Consider the following 18247-nt stretch of genomic DNA (forward strand, 5'->3'; position numbering starts at 1 on the left):
CGATATTTACGCCTCAGAAGGCCAAGAACTCTTCGTGTTACAAATTTGCCGTAAATTTAATAAAACCTATTATCTTATTCCAGGGTATTATTTTGCGTATGGGTATCGTTACTGATTTCTAGAGTTACATTTTTAACTCAAGCATAAATAAAAGAATTAATTTATAAAGATACGGAATTAGTACTGCCCATGTATAATGTGCATCCTTATTTTTCTCTCACAAATTTGGGCAAGAAAGTGTGCATTATACATGGCAAAAATCTCACAACCTGTCTCCTCATCTGAAAAATGTATCACCCTACAGGTGTGTCTTGAGGATTTGCAGAGGGCCTGGCACATAATGCCTCAGTTAGTGTTACCACTCTTCTCACATTCCTACTGGAGGGTTCCTAACCTCTGCCCTCACCCAAACTTTGAAGCTATAGTACTGTGACAGCAGCTTGGGAACTTTTAAAACTAGTTACATGAGTAGTGTTCCGTCTTCTTTAAGACCCTGAAACTCCATTTTCTTTGGCAGGTTCGTCCCTTCACTTTAGGCCAACTGAAGGAATTATTGGGGCGTACGGGAACTCTGGTGGAAGAGGCCTTCTGGATCGACAAGATCAAATCTCATTGCTTTGTAACGGTGAGGGGCAGAAGCTAATTCTCTAGGTTATGGCTTATGTTTCCTTTTGTGACCAATGTGGGCAGATTTGAGGGTGTTGTGGCAAGTGGGGGGATTGAAGGCCTCTTGTGACCCCCTGCCTTCTCCCTCCACCAGTATTCAACAGTAGAGGAAGCAGTTGCCACCCGCACAGCTCTACATGGCGTCAAATGGCCCCAGTCCAATCCCAAATTCCTTTGCGCGGACTATGCTGAGCAAGATGAGGTAAGAAACCTAAGGAGGAGGAGGAGGGAAAGGGGTGGGGAGTCCCTCCTCTTCTGAGATTCCTTCTCCCTCTCCTCCCTCCCCTTTGGTTCCTTTATTTGAACCATGGGCTCCAAGGTCTCTCTCCCCTGGTACCTGGGCTCCTTCAGTGGGAATGATGTCATCTCCATCCTTACTGTCCTCCTCCGTCCTCTACCCATAGCTGGATTATCACCGGGGCCTCTTGGTTGACCGTCCCTCTGAAACTAAGACAGAGGAACCAGGGGTACCACGGCCCCTCCACCCCCCACCACCGCCACCCATCCAGCCGCCACAGCACCCCCGGGCAGAGCAGAGGGAGCAGGAGCGGGCAGTGCGGGAACAGTGGGCAGAGCGGGAACGGGAAATGGAGCGGCGGGAGCGAACTCGATCAGAGCGTGAATGGGATCGGGACAAAGTTCGAGAAGGACCGCGATCTCGATCGCGGTCCCGTGACCGCCGCCGCAAGGAACGTGCAAAGTCTAAAGAAAAGAAGAGCGAGAAGAAAGGTACTTAGCTGTGAGGGCACATATACCCCCTGGTAAATGGGCAAGGGACCTAAATGGGAGGGGACATGGTCCTGTGCATTAAATTAAGTCTCGTTCACTTTCTTTCTTCCACCTCAGAGAAAGCTCAGGAGGAACCACCCGCCAAACTTCTGGATGACCTTTTCCGTAAGACCAAGGCAGCTCCCTGCATCTACTGGCTTCCGCTGACTGACAGCCAGGTGAGCGCTGGCCTTCCTGTCCTGCTCAGAGCCTCAGCCAGGCTGGGGCGGGGCGTGGGGCGAGAGTCCCGAGATGCCAGAGTGAGGAGGCTCAGGGATGGGCTTAGGGGAGTAAGGGAGGAAACTAAGCATCACAGAAGAAGACAGTTTTAGAAGCAGTGGATGAGTCTGCCTTAGGGAAGCCAAAGCCAAGAGGAGGAAGGGAGACACAGAGACAGGAACTGTGTGTATTTCACCACACTTCTTGGAAATTGACTTCTGGTAGCTGAGAAATCCATGTTTTATAAACTCACCCATTTTTCTTTTTTAATTTGTAGGGTCTTTTTTGCTTTTTAAAGTTTCTTTGTGACAAGCCTTTTGGGAATTTTAGGCTTATGCTACTTGACTAACGAGTTTTTGTTCACATGTGGACAGGGAAATAGCCAGAGGCCGGGCACGGGTGGTACCGCTACCTGTCATGAAACACTCAGAGGAACTGGGGCTCTGAGACAAGGGTAGATGTGATTGCCCAGCCAGCGCGCGCACAAGCACACGCACACACACACACACACACACACACACAAACACACATACTTCCTGCTTAGCAGCACAGTTGACAGTGACCCTGAGCTAGAAGTGCCATGTGCAGGGTGCAGGTGCAGGTGTGGGTAGACACAGCAGGACTGATGTGAGCTGGGCTGAGATGCCTATTCTCCGCTTCTGCCTGCCTGCTGCAGATTGTTCAGAAGGAGGCAGAGCGGGCTGAACGGGCCAAGGAGCGGGAGAAGCGGAGAAAGGAGCAAGAAGAAGAAGAGCAAAAGGAGCGTGAGAAGGAAGCAGAGCGGGAGCGGAACCGACAGCTGGAGCGGGAGAAGCGTCGAGAGCACAGCAGAGAGAGGGACCGGGAGAGAGAGAGGGAACGGGAGCGGGACAGGGGCGATCGAGACAGAGATAGGGAAAGGGACCGGGAACGAGGCAGGGAGAGGGACCGCAGAGACACCAAGCGCCACAGCAGGAGCCGGAGTCGGAGCACACCTGTGCGGGACCGGGGTGGGCGCCGCTAGCCGAGGAGACGCTGGGGAGAGCTGCAGGCATCCGCCACCCTGCTCCAGGAGGGGGGGAGAGGGCAGACAAGGCCACAGAGGGATAGGTACAATCTCTACCACCCTGGAACCAGGGGTCTTTCACACCATTTGCCCCCAGTATGGCTGCTACCTGTCCCCACATACCAAATGGAGCAGTGGCCATCTTTCCCCTTTACCCACCATAACCTATTTCTTGGGATTTAGCCCTTTCCTCTCAGTTCCCCGTGAAGTCTGAGAGGGAAGAGCTAGATTAGGGAGGAATGTGGTTGGTCCAGAGGTGAGGAACAGCCAGGAGCCCCAAACCTCTTTCATTTTTCCTCCATCCTGCTCACCACCTCCTTTGGATACTCGCACCCTCCTCTTGGGAACAGTTAGGGCCAGGACTGGGTCACCTATGAGCTGAATCAGCATCTCCTGAGTCCCAGGGCCCCTGCAGTTCCCAGTCTCTCATGTCCTGCAGCCCTTGCCTCCTCACCGGTTCCACTTTATATCCACCTTTTTCTTTTGTTCAATTTTTATTTTTATTTTTTTTATTATTAAATGATGTGGTCTATGGAAATAATAAAAATCTGACTTAGTTTTAACTAGTGTGTGAGTGGCTTTCCTTGGGCAGGGCCTGGGTAAGAGCCAAAATGAAGAGGCTGGAACTAGAGCCGGCACTGCTTGCATTCCATACTTGTTTAGGCCGGCTGCTGCTGCCTGGAGCCCGCTTCCCTCCATCCCCTACCCTGCCTTGGCTCAAACCACACCACAGCTGTAGGTTTACCTCACCGGAGGGTAGAGGGGAAGACCCCGTGGGTCCGTTCTGGGTGCCTCGGCTATAGGCACTTGGTCACCTGCTTTTCACCTTCAAGGTACCTCCCACAACTGCCACCAGGGGGCGGCAGCCGCTCTCGATAGGCGCCAGTAAATGAGCTTCCCAAAAAGGCTCCACTCCCCACCTCTACCCTCCCGCCGATGGCGTGCATTGGTCCCTGACCTGTTCCCGGGGCCCAGCCCGCGGATTCCCTGGACCCTTGTGCTGCTCTGAAGCGCATCACAGCCAGCCCGCTACCGTGCCCTGTACGGGTTCCCCAAGTGCCGCCGTCTTGCGGTCGGGATCCATACCAGCCTCCAAGGCCGGTCCGCGAGTGGGAGCCGGGCGTCTCCGCAGTAGCTTCTAATTCCCCGCCTCGCGGTGCTCTCGCGCTTCGCCCCGCTGCGGGGGCGTGTGGGCCGGGCCGTTAGAGCTCCCGGGTGCACCCTCCCCGCTAGCTCTGGGGACCTGGCGTGCCGCCGTGGCCTGGACGTCCTCCCGGCCCGAGTGCCAGGCCGGGCGCTGCGGGCCGGTCCCGGGAGGAGCGGCGCATCTGTATGCGCCGGACAGCCCGGCAGCGCCGCCCCCGCCCCCGCCGCGCGGGCCGGGCTGGCCGGGGAGGGTCGGAGGCTGAGCTCTCCTCTCCCGCGCGGCACGGAGCCGCCTCGCTCCTCCGCAGGCGGAGCCTCCTTCCCCCGCCCCCTCCGTCTCGCTCCCTTGTTCTCGCCGGGGCCGCTCAGACCTGCAGCGGAGCCGCGGCGCCCGCTAGGATCGGCACGGGGCTGCGCCCCCGGGACCCGGCGACGGGGGTGGGGGGGCGCTCCCCGCCGGACTGGGCCCCTCGACGCTGCCAGGTAAAGGCCTGCCCTGGAGCCGGGGGTCGGGGATCCGCGAAGGGGCAGCAGGGGGTCCGCAGCCTGCGGGTGTCTTCAGAGCGGTGCGCTCCGCTCCTGGGAGCCCACTGCCGGCTCCCTTCTCCCGCGCTCCACCTCTCCCTTCTTCCCTCGCCCCTCCTGCCCTCCTTTTCCCCGTTTTACTCTCCCTTAGTGTCTTTTCACTCTGCCTTCTCTCTGCCTGTTTGCTGTCTCTGCCCCTTCCCTCCGTCTCCCCCACCCTTCTCGCTCCCTGTTGCCCTGTCTTTCCTCATCTCCACTTGCTCTTTGCCTTTTTCTTCTTCTACCTTGCTCTCCTTTCCTGTGTTTTTTTCCTTTTCCCGCTCTCCTTCCCTTCCTCTCCTCGTCCCTTCCAGCTATCCTGTTTCCCACTCCTCTATCCTTTTCCTTCTCCTGGTCCCGCCTCCCTCTCTGGTCCCCGGCTTCCCCCCGGCGCCCCTCTTCCCTCGGGAGGGAAAGGGCTGTCAGGTGTGTGCCTGCTCTGGGGGAGGAGGGGTGCAGCCACAGCTACCTGCGGGTCCCCCACCCACCCCAGGAGGGGAGGGAGGAGACAGTAGTGGTAAGGGTCCTCTAGCTCCCTTCCCGCAGCCCCTCCTGGCCACCCACTTTCCCAGAATGAAGTTCCGGCGGCCTGGTCTGACCCATGTAGCCAAGGGCTGCCCTGCCTGCCTCTCACGCGCAGAAGCCCCTCTGCCGCCACCCACCCGTTCCCCAGCCTGGTACCTATGACTCCTGTCTGCCTTTCAGACACCAGGCTGCCTCCTTTAACCTCTCCTTCTGTCTCACTGCCATTCTGTCTCTGTTTCTGCTGGACAGTCCCTGAGTCTTGGTTTCACCCTCCATCACTGCTGTGTCTCTAGTCTCTGAGTCTGCCTCTTCCCCTTCCCCAGTCTCCTGGCTCTACTCCCTCTTCTTTCAGCTCTGCGCCGCCCCCACCCCCGCCCCCAACTCTGCCTCATGAGCCCAGTCGCCCTTCAAGGACTTCAGCTGGCAGTGTGGGTTGGGGGCAGTTTCTGGAGAGCTGGGTTCCTGCTGAGGAGGAGGGACTTTCACAGGCTCTCAAGCCTGTCTTAGGCTGCACTCCGTGTTATTTATCTCAGCCTGACCCTAGAAACCTGAGACCACATCTTCACGAATCCCAACCCCTGGGTCTCTAAGCCTTTGTGGGATAGCCCCCATCTCCTCCAGCCCCCTGCTGCCAAACCTGGGGGGATAGGGGCCAGATGGGGTTCCAAGCCCTCTCAGCATCTCCTCTCCTGTTTTCCACTCAGCTTCTCTACTCAGAGTTGACTGGCCAGAGGTTTACCAGCTTGGTGGGCTGGAAGTGAGTACCGGCAGAGCCTGGGTGGAGGGAAGGATCAGACTGTCTGTTCTCTGTCTTCGTCTGGGTTCTGGGCAGTGGGTGTCTGGTTCCTTAGAGGTCAGCTCTTCCACATTTACCTCTGGTGGGGGGGGGGGGCGGTTAAGGGTTGCCTTGACCCTGAACAGCTGCCTGTCCTGCAGGTGTGGATCCATGGGGTAGTCCCAGCTGTGCCCTCCTGCCCCAGCCAGCTCAGGCCTCAGCCCCTGGGGCAGTGAGTAGAGCCCCAGCTGGAGCCAAAACATGTGGGGCCTGATGAGGCTCCTGCTGGCCTGGTTGGGTGGCTGGGGCTGCGTGGGGCGCCTGGCAGCCCCCGCCCGGGCCTGGGCAGGCCCCCAGGGGGGCTCAGGGCCAGCACGGCTGCGGACTCGAAGGAGTTGGGTATGGAACCAGTTCTTCGTCATTGAGGAATATGCCGGTCCAGAACCTGTCCTCATTGGCAAGGTAAGGATCAAGCCCTCCCATGGCGACCCTGACTCTCCAGCCGCTTAGGCTGTGCCCTGCAACTTCATTACTTCTGCAATGACCTTGGTCCCTCAGGATTCCCAACACTCCACCCCGTCCTAGACTCACACTCTTTAACCTTCTGTCCCTATGTGTGAAACCCACTGCCATTTTCCCCTGATCCCTACAGCTGCACTCAGATGTGGATCGGGGCGAGGGGCGCACCAAGTACCTGCTGACCGGGGAGGGGGCAGGCACTGTATTTGTGATTGATGAGGCCACAGGCAATATCCATGTCACCAAGAGCCTGGACCGGGAGGAGAAGGCACAGTATGTGCTCCTGGCGCAAGCTGTGGACCGAGCCTCCAACCGGCCCCTGGAGCCCCCCTCAGAGTTCATCATCAAGGTGCAGGACATCAATGACAATCCCCCCATCTTTCCCCTCGGGCCCTACCATGCCACCGTGCCCGAGATGTCCAATGTCGGTGAGTACCCCAACTCTGAACACCCCAGATCCCCTCTCTTGGAGTACCCTCTCCTCTCCTTTCCCCATTGCTTTCTGCCCCAGAACCCACCTCCTTCGATTCAGCCCCGTTCATGTCTGGGTCCCCCTCATCTGCTGTTCTTCCCCACTTGGCCCTGTCCCTGCTGAGTGGGGTGTCGGGATCCCCCACAGGGACATCCGTGATCCAGGTAATTGCTCATGATGCCGATGACCCCAGCTACGGGAACAGCGCCAAGCTGGTGTACACGGTGCTGGATGGACTTCCTTTCTTCTCTGTGGACCCCCAGACTGGTGAGAACAGAGCTCAGGAGTGGTGGGGCAGCCATGGGAACAGGCACCCCCTGACCCGGTGTCTCTCCCAAGGAGTCGTGCGTACTGCCATCCCCAACATGGACCGGGAGACACAGGAGGAGTTCTTGGTGGTGATTCAGGCCAAGGACATGGGCGGCCACATGGGGGGGCTGTCGGGCAGCACTACAGTGACGGTCACCCTCAGCGATGTCAACGACAACCCCCCCAAGTTCCCTCAGAGTAAGGGGCCAGTGCTGCAGCCTGAGCCATCCTTTGACCACCCCACCCCTCTGGAGAAGCCTTCCCTCCCCACCCCTCCCCCAGCCAGGATCCTGGGAGAAGGAAGTACTGGGGGAGGGAGGAGGGCTGGGGACCTCTCTAAGAATGTCTCCCCTCCATCTATCCCCAAGGCCTGTACCAGTTCTCTGTGGTGGAGACAGCTGGGCCGGGTACCCTAGTGGGCCGGCTGCGAGCCCAGGACCCAGACCTAGGGGACAATGCCCTCATGGCATACAGCATCCTGGACGGGGAGGGGTCCGAGGCCTTCAGCATCAGCACAGACACCCAGGGTCGAGATGGGCTCCTCACTGTCCGAAAGGTTAGCCTCCTGAGCTAAGGCTTGCAGACTCACTCATGCCCACCTCCTGCCCCCCCCCCCCCCCCCGCAGGATATACTTCTAACCGATCTAGAACAGACTCAGGACCATATGTAGGAGCTTAGAGATCATGGTCACCACCTCATCTTTCAGATGAGGGGGTTTGGGGCCCAGATGGGGGGAGTGACTGACTCAAGACTCTTCATATAGTGAGTCTGTGATGGAGCTGGGGGCACACAGAGAGTTACCCGCTATATCATCTGCCCCCACCCTTGACCACCAAGACCACTGCCCCTCTGGTGCCACCTCTCCTCTGAAGAGAGCTAAGCACTGGATGCGTGTGGGGAAGGGACTCCTCACCTTCTGGGAGCCTGGGCCTGCCCTGGTTTCCATATATCTCAGTCACTCCACCTTCCCTCACCACAGCCCCTTGACTTTGAGACCCATCGCTCTTATTCCTTCCGTGTGGAGGCCACCAACACACTCATCGACCCAGCCTACCTGCGGCGAGGGCCTTTCAAGGACGTGGCCTCAGTGCGCGTGGCTGTGCAGGACGCCCCAGAACCACCCGCCTTCACCCAGGCTGCCTACCACCTGGCAGTGCCTGAGAACAAGGCTCCTGGGACCCTGGTGGGCCAGGTCTCCGCCACTGACTTGGACTCCCCAGCCAGCCCGATCAGGTGAGGGGAGGGCGGGGGAGGGGGGGGCGGGGGGGGGCGGGCCGAGGTAGGCGGGGCAGGGCCAGGGCCAGGCCTGGAGACAGGTGCCCGCTCGCAGGCTAGCCCCACAGAGGATGAGCCTCTTTTACGGCAAATCACACTCGCCTCCTGGCATCCTGGCAGAGGTCTTCCTCCCTGAAGGCCTGGGGCCAGGGAAAGGCTGGGGGACCTGGCTAAGTACTCCCCAACTCTCCATCCGTCCCTCTGGGTGGACAATAGTGGCACCTCCTGATGGCAGTACAAGCAGATGTAATCTCACCTGCTGAGTGCCATCGATCCTTGATCACTGTCACTACTGGTGATGCCCTCAGCACTTCACGCTTTACCCACTTGGTGACATTTAATTCTCACAACTGCCCTATGAAGTAGGTGTTTTCATCACCAGTTGCTTGGGAGGCTAGGCCCTGAGAGGTTAAGTATCTTGCCTAAAGTCACCCAATCAGTAAGTGGCGAGTTGGCATTCAAACCTGGACTAACTGCCTTGAGAGCCACTCTTTCTACCTCCCAGCCAGCCTCCCTGTCGCAGCATTGAGGGAGGTGCTGGCATGGTTCCCATTTTGTGGTTGAGAAACCAGAAGTGAAACGACTTGTACAAGGTCACACAGCTGGTCAGCTGGTCTGACGCAGAGCCAGGCTAAAATACAGGTCCCAGGGTCCCCTGAACAGAAACCAGAGTCTGAAAGACAGGCAGTGAGTGTCTCCCTCCTTCCATCTCTTTTTGTCTCTCTCCCCCAGCCCCAGGAAACCCAGTCCCCTAATTCTCAGGACAGGTGTTTAATGTTGATGACTTCCCAGGGATATTTGTCTTGTAAGGGGACTCTATGTGAATTATGGCTCTAGGTGTGTGGGGCAGGTTCTGCCCCAGGAGCTCGTGCCCTCTGCCCAGATGAGCCATGATGCCCAGCAAGGGGAACAGAAGGGAGGGAGGAAAGGAAGGAAGGAGGACGCCCTGCCTCCAGACAGCCCCAGCGAGGCTCTGTCTTCCCCAGATACTCCATCCTCCCCCACTCGGATCTGGAGCGCTGCTTCTCCATCGAGCCTGAGGACGGCACCATCCGCACGGCAGTGCCCCTGGACCGTGAGGCTCATGTCTGGCACAACCTCACAGTGCTGGCCACGGAGCTCGGTGAGGAGTCCTGGGCTCCCAGGATGCCCGGGAGAAGGCAGCAGCCTCCTGGCACAGGGCTGCCCTGAGCATGGGGCTGGGGAAGAGAGGTTACTGCCATCGAACCTTCATCAGTGTACTGGGTCCCCAGCCTGGAGCATCACCACTCGGCAGGCCTCCTACTCTCCTAGGCTGAGCTGCGCTGAGCACAGTGGGTCTGCTGAGCAGTCCCCTGACCTTAAATTCCCTCCCATACCTGACTTTCCCCATCCCGAAAATAAACCTAACCTCATGTAGCTCCCAAGCGCTAATGAACCTCAACCTGCACCCTGGCAGACCCTGCCCTGCCCACTCTGTTTCAGACTGAAGACCGGGTGGTCAGGGAAGGGCTGGGCACTTCCTCTGGGGGATGATTGGGGGGCCCAGCAGTCGCTCCCAGAGAAACCCTTTCAGGGAGCCCTCCAGGTAGAGGAGAACACTGGCCCCTCTCCTGCCCGTTAGTCACCAATCAGTTACCAGTCACCAGCAGCATGGTTCAGCTGCCTTTGGGCAGCTCTGGCCCATGGAGGCAGGGAGACCCCCTCCCCTCTGTGAGTCTCCTCTTATCACCCCTGCTCATGCTGCAGGGTGTCCTATATTTGCTGTGTCCTGTCTATGGGAGTTGTCACTGTGTGTGTAGATGTTTGTACATGTCAGTGAAAAGCTATATATACCAGGGGTGCCAAAAATATATATATACATGACTTGTATTCATCCTTTACTATTGGTATGTATTACTACAATTTTAATATAGTTTTTTTCCTTTCTTAAAATGTGTATACATGTTTTTGGCACCCTCTGTATGTGTGGCTGTGCACTTACGAGTATGTATAATTCCATGTGTGTGAAAAATGCATATGCATACATACATATTTGTGAGTATATGTCTGTCACTGGATATATATGTGTATATAGTTGAGTGTGTAGAATTACATTTACATTATTTGTGCATACAAGGTCAGACAATTAAGTTCACAAACTTGTTGCAATGATGTTGCTAAATTTTTTTGATATCAGAGGTATTATTCATTATGAATTTGTACCAACTGGACAAACAAGTTTACTATTTGGAAGTGCTGAAAAGGCTGCGCGAAAAAGTTGGATGACCTGAACTTTTCACCAACAATTCATGTCTCTTGCATCACGACAATGCACCAGCTCACACAGCACTGTCTGTGAGGGAGTTTTTAGTCAGTAAACAAACAACTGTATTGGAACACCCTCCCTACTCACCTGATCTGGCCCCCAATGACTTCTTTCTTTACCCAAAGATAAAGGAAATATTGAAGGAATACATTTTGATGACATTCAGGACATCAAGGGTAATACAACGACAGCTCTGATGGCCATTCCAGAAAAAGAGTTCCAAAATTGCTTTGAAGGGTGGACTAGGCGCTGGCGTCGGTGCATAGCTTCCCAAGGGGAGTACTTCGAAGGTGACAGTAGTGATATTCAGCAGTGAGGTATGTTGCACTTTTTCTAGGATGAGTTCGTGAACTTCATTGTCAGACCTCGTGTGTGTACTTGGATGTACATAGCGATAGGTACAAGTAGCTGGTTGTAGCTATTGCTTTGCACATGTGAGTGTTCGTGGACAGATAATAATTTATTACTTATTGTGTATCAGGCGCTGGTCTAAGTACCAAACATGGATGCATTCATTAAATCATCACCACGAGTTTAGGAGGGAGGTATGAGTATTTCCCCATTTTACAACGAGGAGACTCAGGCAAAGAGAAGTTAAGTAACTTCCCAAGGTCACAAAGAGATGAAGTGTTAGAGCCAGCAGACCCAGTCAGGCTGCAGGATGTGAGCTGTTATTTCCTCCACCATACTGCTCTCATATGTGTTGAATTATACATATATAGGTTGTGTTTATGTCCATGCAGCTGTGTGTCATATGACAGTGCATGTGCATCTATCCCTAAGTGTCCCTGTGTGTATATGTGTGTATATATAGTGTATGTTGTGGCTGCCTGTGTGTTCGTAGCCCTGTGTGCGTGTTTGTTTGTTGCCCTTCACTGTCTTGCCCTTCTGCCAAATCCTGCTCCTCCTGGAATCCCGATATCAACTAGCAGGCCCTGGGCCCTTCCTGCAGTGAAAGAATGGACCCCAGCCCCATCCTGCCTCTGGGGTACCCCAGGTGCTTTAGCCAGGCAGCGCACTCAGCCTCCTCACCAGGCTGTGACTTCAGGGCCAGCCAGCTCTCCCCTGCCAGAGGGAGAGACTAAAGGAACAGGAGGCTCAGCCTGGGAAAGGTGAGCGCCAGGGTGGGCAGGGATGCACGTTTTCCATTCCCTTTTGGGTTGCAGCTGCAGTGAGGAGTAAGGCAGGGTAATGTTGGGGAGCCACCTGATGAGGGAGGGGAGAGAGGGACGTGTGTCTGCCTGTGATGCCCAGGCCAGCTGGCTCTGCACCCCGTATATCATGCAGCTCCTCCCTCCCCAATTCTAAGTGATACTCATGGCTGCACCACAGCCTTCCAGACCTCTGATGGTGTGCGTGCGTGTGTGTGTGTGTGTGTGTGTGTGTGTGTGTGTGTGTTTGTGCGTGTGTATCCTCCCACTGATGCTGTGCATGAAAATGCATTCCCTGGATCTTGGGGGGGGGGCGGGGTGATGCTGCATTCACTCTGTATATCAAACATCCATTTCATGTATTTGTTTTCAATGCTGAGTGTCCTTTGAATATACGGTATGAATGTGTTTATGTATTTCATGCTATTGTCTGCATGCAACCTGTATGCATCTTCTGTCCACCTTTCATTTACGGTGCTTGTGCCCTGCATGTGGGTTATTCTTTATGTGTATCACGGGTGCTACATTCCTGTTGAATGTATATTGTGTTTTGCGCATGTCTTGGGCGCTACATGAATGTTGTACGCACTTGGTATTTATTGTTCCATTCATTTCACATTGTTTGCTACTTGCAAATTGCATGCATATTTCACGTGTCACATATGCGTGCTATGTGCTGCACGTGGCATCCATGCCCACGCACCATGCGTATTGTGTGTAAACTGCATTGTGTGTGCGTGTGTGGGGTGTATGTGTTCATGTTCTGGCTTCAGACAGCTCCGCACAGGCCTCTCGTGTGCAAGTGGCCATCCAGACCTTGGATGAGAATGACAACGCTCCCCAGCTGGCTGAGCCCTACGACACTTTTGTATGTGATTCTGCAGCCCCTGGCCAGGTGAGCTGCTGAGACAGAGGGCTTGGGACCGCAAGGCCTCCAGCTGCCGTCTCCATACAAGACCCATCTTCTTCCTCATAGCTAATTCAGGTCATCCGGGCCCTGGACAGAGATGAAGTCGGCAACAGTAGCCGTGTCTCCCTTCAGGGTCCTCTGGGCCCCGATGCCAACTTCACTGTCCGAGACAACCGAGGTGGGTGGCCTCCTACAACCAGGCCCATGCCTGTCTCCTAGCTCCTCTCCTGCACCACCCCCAGCCCAGCCTGCCCGACCCTGCCCACCTCTCTGCACCATCCACCTAACAGAAACTAGATGTGGATTTGCACATATTTGCTCATTGTAAACCTTCCTCATGGGAAGCTGTCTCCATAAGCTAGACTGACCCTATTGGGAAGGTGTCCCAGGAGGTGCCCTAACACCTCCCCTCTCCCACAGATGGCTCCGCCAGCCTGCTGCTGCCCTCTCGCCCTGCGCCACCACGCCAGGCCCCGTACCTGGTTCCCATAGAACTGTGGGACTGGGGGCAGCCAGCGCTGAGCAGCACGGCCACAGTGACTGTCAGCATGTGTCGCTGCCGGCCTGATGGCTCTGTGGCCTCCTGCCGGCCTGAGGCTCAGCTCTCACCCACTGGGCTCAGCACCGGGGCCCTGCTGGCCATCGTCACCTGTGTGGGCACCTTGCTGGGTGAGTCAGGCTACAGTGGGACATAGATGTGGGGTCCAGGCTTTCGGGAGGGTGGAGAGGGATCAGGACCCTGGACATAGGGAAACCCACCCGAGGGCTTGCAGGAACCCTGCTGCCTGGATCGTCCCACTGCCTGATGCATCCAAGAGAAAAGCTCTGGCCTCGTATCCCTGACCTGCGGATCTGTAATGACAGTAACAAGCCATAAAAACTGTTTATTGAGCCTCGACTGTGGGCTACATGTGGCACTGGGCACATCACTTATGGTATTTCATTGCATCCTTTCAACAGCCCTGAGAAGTAAATGCTTTTCCTATTTTCCACACAAGCAGTCAAAGGGTCAGAGAGGTTCCAAGAAGTTAGGCAACTTTGCATGGTCACACAGCGAGTAAGGGGTGAAGTCAGGCTTCCCAGGTTGGCCAGCTGTCAGACCCAGGGCTTGTCAGCGCCAGTCCACACCACCTCTTCTGTAACCCAACCGTCTGCTCCGCGGGCCTCTCCTCCAGCCCTGGTGGTGCTCTTCGTGGCCCTGCGGCGTCAGAAGCAGGAAGCTCTGATGGTGCTGGAGGAGGAGGACGTCCGAGAGAACATCATCACCTACGACGACGAGGGTGGCGGCGAAGAGGACACGGAAGCCTTCGACATCAGCGCCCTGCAGAACCCCGACGGGGCGGCCCCGCAGGCCCCCGGGCCGCCCGCGCGCCGCGATGTGCTGCCCTGGGCCCGGGCGCCGCGCCAGTCCCGGCCGCCCGGCCCGGCCGACGTGGCGCAGCTCCTCGCCCTGCGGCTCCATGAGGCAGACGACGACCCCAGCGTGCCGCCCTACGACTCGGTGCAGGTGTACGGCTACGAGGGCCGCGGCTCCTCCTGTGGCTCCCTCAGCTCCCTGGGCTCTGAGGCGGGCGGCACCCCTGGCCCCGCGGAGCCGCTGGATGACTGGGGGCCGCTCTTCCGAACCCTGGCCGAGCTATACGGGGCCAAGGAGCCCCCAGCCCCATGAGAGCCAGCCAACCTGCCCGCAGGGGTGGGGTAGCCTGCACAGGCCCTCTGAGTGAGCCCCTCGGGGCCCAGGCAGGCGGCAGCAAGAAGGGGCCCCAGGCTCCTCCCTCCCCCCCCAACCCGTCCCTCCTCCCAGCTCCCGGAGGGCAACCTCCTTCTCACCTCCTTCCTCCTGAGTTGTCTGACTGTCCAGGGATCTCTGTCTGGAACACTCTCCCTGTCTGGGTCTGGGATGTGTGGCTCCAACTCTGAATCTCTCTGTTCGGTCACTGTGATTCCACTTTCTCCGTGGCTGTTTTTGTCTCTTGGATTCTAAGTCTCTCACACATGCTCTCTCTGTCTCCCTTGCCCCCACACACGTGCTCTGTGTCTGTCTACCCACATCTGCCCCCATTCTCTCTGGGTCCCTGGCTTTTTGGTTTTTTCTGTTGTCCATCCCCAAAGCAAGAGAAACTTCCAGCCACTGCTGCCCACCCTCCTGCAGCGGATGTTCTGCCCCAGGTCAGTGCCCCTAAACCATGTGGGGCACTGGTGGTCCAGAGCCCTCCCCACGCACCCCCTGTAACCGGGCTCTCCTGTCTTTACAGTCCTGCCCGCATGGTTCCATCCATCACTCACGGCCTCATCCTGGCTCTACTGGCCTCCAGCAGAGAGAGGGAGCCAGCCAACCTCCCAGGGAAGAGCTCCAGCCCCCTACGTGGCCGCCTCCCTGGAGCTCTGCCCTCCTGTTGGCATCCCAGCTCTGGGCATTGTCTTATGTGCTTCCCAGGCCCCAGGGGGAGGGGAAGGGAAGGAAAGGGGGAGGCAGTTGGGGAAGGGGAAAGAGGGAGGAAGGGGAGAGGCATCCATCTCTAATTTCATAATAAACAAACACTTTATTTTGTAACGCTGGAGCCCTGTCCTGTTCCTGCACTCAGGTTTCTGTGTGGAGCGTCATGGTGCCAAAGGGCCAGAGGGGAGCCCTGAGCCTGTCCCCTGCTGCTCATTCTCCTGTCTCCTTTGGAGGCCAGTCCACTTCAAGGCCCTCTAGATAGAGGATGGTTTGGGTTGGTTCCACTCAGGGAGTAAGGAGATAATGACTTTGCTCCACTCCCACCACCAGCTCTCTGGGTTCCCTGTTGCTCTCAAACTGTCCAAGGAAATTAAGATGTGGGGACTGGTCAGAGTGGAGGGCGGGAAGGAGTAGAGGGTGAGGGCTACAGAGAAGAGAGGAGGAGAGATGAAAGACTAAGAAGAAAGGAAGAGAGACTCCAGACTAGGAAAAAACGTGGGCGAGGGGCAGCAGAGGGGGACAAAACAGTCTCTCCTGGGGCCTGTGGTTCCCACTGGGGATAGGGTGGGCCAGGGTGAGATGGCACATTCGCACTGAATCTGGGCGCAGTGCACCCACCTCTAATTATCCCCTAGTCCATTGTCTGATTCTTAATGGGGCACAAAGGAGGAGGGAGAGGACAAGAGAAGTAGAATCAAAGCCAGCTGGGGTGGGAGCTGAACAGGAGCAGCCAGCGTCTCTCAATGTCTGCTCCCGGAACAGAAGGGATCATATCCAGGAATCAGCATGAGGACCCAGGCCTCCTAACTCCAGGCAGGTCTCCTGTAGACGTGTGTGGGTGGGATATACCCTTATGTCCCTCCCCTTAAAGTATGCGCTGCTGGCCAATCAGGGAAAGCTGTTTCAATGAGAAGATGCATTATCTCACACCTTCCACACCTGCTTGGTTAGGGCAACCAGGTAGTGGGAGAATAAGGACGCTTGTTCCAGTGCTAGAGTAGTCATTTCCTCTGCTACAGGACACGACTGCCCGAAGACCTGTGCAAGTGCAGGCTGTCTATTCCTGGAAGGCCTCAGGAGACCGGTACAAGGCAGCACCCCAAGCAGGGCATCAGAGGAACAAGGTCTTTCAATTCAGGGCAGGAAGGGCAAGATCCCTACCCCTTTGGTCTCACCCTGATGTCTTCATCAGACCTTCAGGAATAAGTGGAGAAAAGGAGGGACTGGCCAGGGTGGGCCACTCCTAGGTGGTGAGGGGTATACTTACGCAGGACGTGTTCCTTTGCCTGCTCGCCCGGCACTCCCTAGCACCCTCCTCTGATTCTCAACTCATTAGACTCAGAAGGAAAAAACACGGCATAGGGAAGTAGGCTTGTCAGCAAGACCCTTGGTCTTATCTCTGGTCTCAAATACCTCATCATCTGGAAGGACAGAACCTGTCAGAGGGAATGAAGAGGGGAAGGACCATGAAAGGAAAAGAAAAGGGGAGAGGCAATGGGAGGACACACAAGAAGAAGGGTTCCCCTCCTGTTCTACCTTCTCTGCGTTCCATCCTCCCTCCCAGTTTATGGGAAGGTGGGGAGGAGCACAGAGCATCCCAGGGCCTGAACTACATGCAGTTCACAGAAAGCCTTTGGCTGGGCTCAGGTGGCAACCCCAGGCTCCAGACAGCCACTCCCTCCCTGCATTTCTCACTCCCACGGCCTCAGGATAGAGGGGGGAGGATGTAGAAGTACTGAACGGGTGGGGTGAGCCCTGACCCATCTCCTCTACTCTGGAGCACTTTCCCAAAAGTGACAGGCCTGGCATTCTCCCCAGTAAGGGGCCGCTCTCCTTACCCAGGTGTTGCTGCTTCTTGTCCAATCTGTCTCCTGTCTCTACACGTGGGTACCACATGCGTCACCTGCCACACTCACATGCACACACCTATCCTGCATCACTCACGCACACCAGGACGCGAGACCTACGCACCTCTCTGCACATGGAGATGCACCCTCTTATGCCTGAGTCCATCAAACCCTTGAACCTTGGCCAAAAGCTGCCCTTCATCCTGTGTTCCTTCAGGATTACGCTGGCCCAGGGTCCCTGACCTCCAGTTATCATTCCCAGGGTCCTGCCCTTCTCCCGAGGCTGAGAAGTGGGCAAAGGGTGAAGATACGTTGCCGTGGAGGCCACTGGCCAGATTCTGGACCCTGGCTAGAAGGTTAGTTCTGTACTGGGCACCTTACTGCGGCCCCTTTTCCCCACCACAACTTCCTCCCCCGGTGCCACTGCTTTCCTTCCTGTGACCCCCTGACCTTTCCTGCTTCCTCCCCAGTCATCCCCTGAAGGCCAGAGCCTGGAGCTCCTGGCTGGAGGAAGAACCCTTAGTCTGAGGTGGAGGGCTGGGGCTCAGGGCTGGGCTGGAGCCAGGGAGGAGTGCCAGGAGGGAGGAAAGGTGGCTCTTTCCTTGGGACTGGAAGCTGTAGGAATGGGATGAGAGAGAGAAGGTTCAGCAACCTTCCTTCAGGTCCCATCTCTTGTTGGACTGTGCTTTCTCCCTGACTTGGCCTGGGGAGGGGAAGGGAGGGAAAATGCCCTCCTAGAGCTGTCAGCCTGTATCCCCAAGTCAGTGTTTACAGGGGAGCTGGAGGGGGCCAGGAGGGGCAGGAGTAGACAAGCTAACCTGACAGTTCCCAATGGCACAGCCATCTCCCTCTTTCCTGCATTCCCCAGAGGGAGCTACAGGAAGGAGAGGCTGGAAAGCAGCAAAGGGAAGAAGTGGGAGGAGGGGTGCAGTCTGGCAGCAGTGACAGGCCTGGAAGAGCAGCCCACGGATGGGCTATGGCACTGGTTCCAGGCCTGGCAGCCAGGGCAGATGAGGCTCAGTCGGAGAAGCATCCCTGGCCTCACCCCTCCGGGCCCTCAGATCCTCTGGGTTCAGTAATTCCTGGCCACCAGGCTGGGCTTGGTCCAGCTAATGTCATCCACCTCCCTCTCCAGATGCCTGTAGGGCTCTGTCCTCATGGCAGAGAGGAAAGGCAGGGAAATGTTCTAGGAGGAGAAGCGGTGCTGAAGGAGCATGGCTCTGGAGTAGAAGGTCTGGGTCGAAGTCTCACCTCTGCCACTTACTGTGTGACCTCGGACAAGGGTTCCACTTTACAAGTGAGGATAATTTTCACCTCAAAGAGTTATC

At 56.6% G+C, this 18247-nt stretch overlaps 2 protein-coding genes across 14 annotated transcripts in view; both read left to right on the forward strand.

The window, feature by feature from the left end:
- The window catches only part of ACIN1 (apoptotic chromatin condensation inducer 1), a 31470-nt gene extending 28209 nt beyond the window's left edge, over nt 1–3261 (forward strand). For all 12 annotated transcript variants that reach the window (XM_088797018.1, XM_088797021.1, XM_088797019.1 and 9 more), the window contains 5 exons: nt 518–625; nt 761–868; nt 1071–1395; nt 1513–1613; nt 2330–3261. In XM_088797018.1, coding sequence (XP_088653144.1) covers nt 518–625; nt 761–868; nt 1071–1395; nt 1513–1613; nt 2330–2656 — 969 coding nt within the window. In that variant the 3' untranslated portion in view covers nt 2657–3261. The remainder of the gene's footprint in view (nt 1–517; nt 626–760; nt 869–1070; nt 1396–1512; nt 1614–2329) is intronic.
- A 421-nt stretch (nt 3262–3682) lies between these two features.
- CDH24 (cadherin 24) lies at nt 3683–15121 on the forward strand. 2 transcript variants are annotated; one of them, XM_088797030.1, is made up of 14 exons: nt 3683–4327; nt 5638–5690; nt 5870–6170; nt 6361–6655; nt 6847–6966; nt 7039–7206; nt 7377–7564; nt 7989–8242; nt 9271–9407; nt 12496–12617; nt 12699–12810; nt 13053–13301; nt 13808–14801; nt 14888–15121. In XM_088797030.1, exons 3-13 carry the CDS (start codon nt 5970–5972, stop codon nt 14299–14301), a joined length of 2340 nt encoding a protein of 779 aa, XP_088653156.1. In that variant the 5' UTR covers nt 3683–4327; nt 5638–5690; nt 5870–5969; the 3' UTR covers nt 14302–14801; nt 14888–15121. The 2 variants fall into 2 exon arrangements, with proteins under 2 accessions (XP_088653156.1, XP_088653157.1); XM_088797031.1 differs by lacking the exons at nt 3683–4327; nt 5638–5690 and adding an exon at nt 5762–5786.
- Nucleotides 15122–18247: the final 3126 nt, after the last annotated feature.

Source organism: Rhinolophus sinicus, chromosome 3 (genome assembly GCF_057876585.1).
Source record: "Rhinolophus sinicus isolate RSI-liver-muscle chromosome 3, RSI-T2T, whole genome shotgun sequence".
Classification (NCBI taxonomy): Eukaryota; Metazoa; Chordata; class Mammalia; order Chiroptera; family Rhinolophidae; genus Rhinolophus; species Rhinolophus sinicus.

Coding starts and splice junctions, on each gene's coding strand:
- CDH24 (XM_088797030.1), top strand. CDS start 5,970: ATGTGGGGCCTGATGAGGCTCCTGCTGGCCTGGTTGGGTGGCTGGGGC. Junction 6,171..6,360: donor AACCTGTCCTCATTGGCAAG/GTAAGGATCAAG, acceptor TGATCCCTACAG/CTGCACTCAGATGTGGATCG. Junction 6,967..7,038: donor CTCTGTGGACCCCCAGACTG/GTGAGAACAGAG, acceptor GTCTCTCCCAAG/GAGTCGTGCGTACTGCCATC.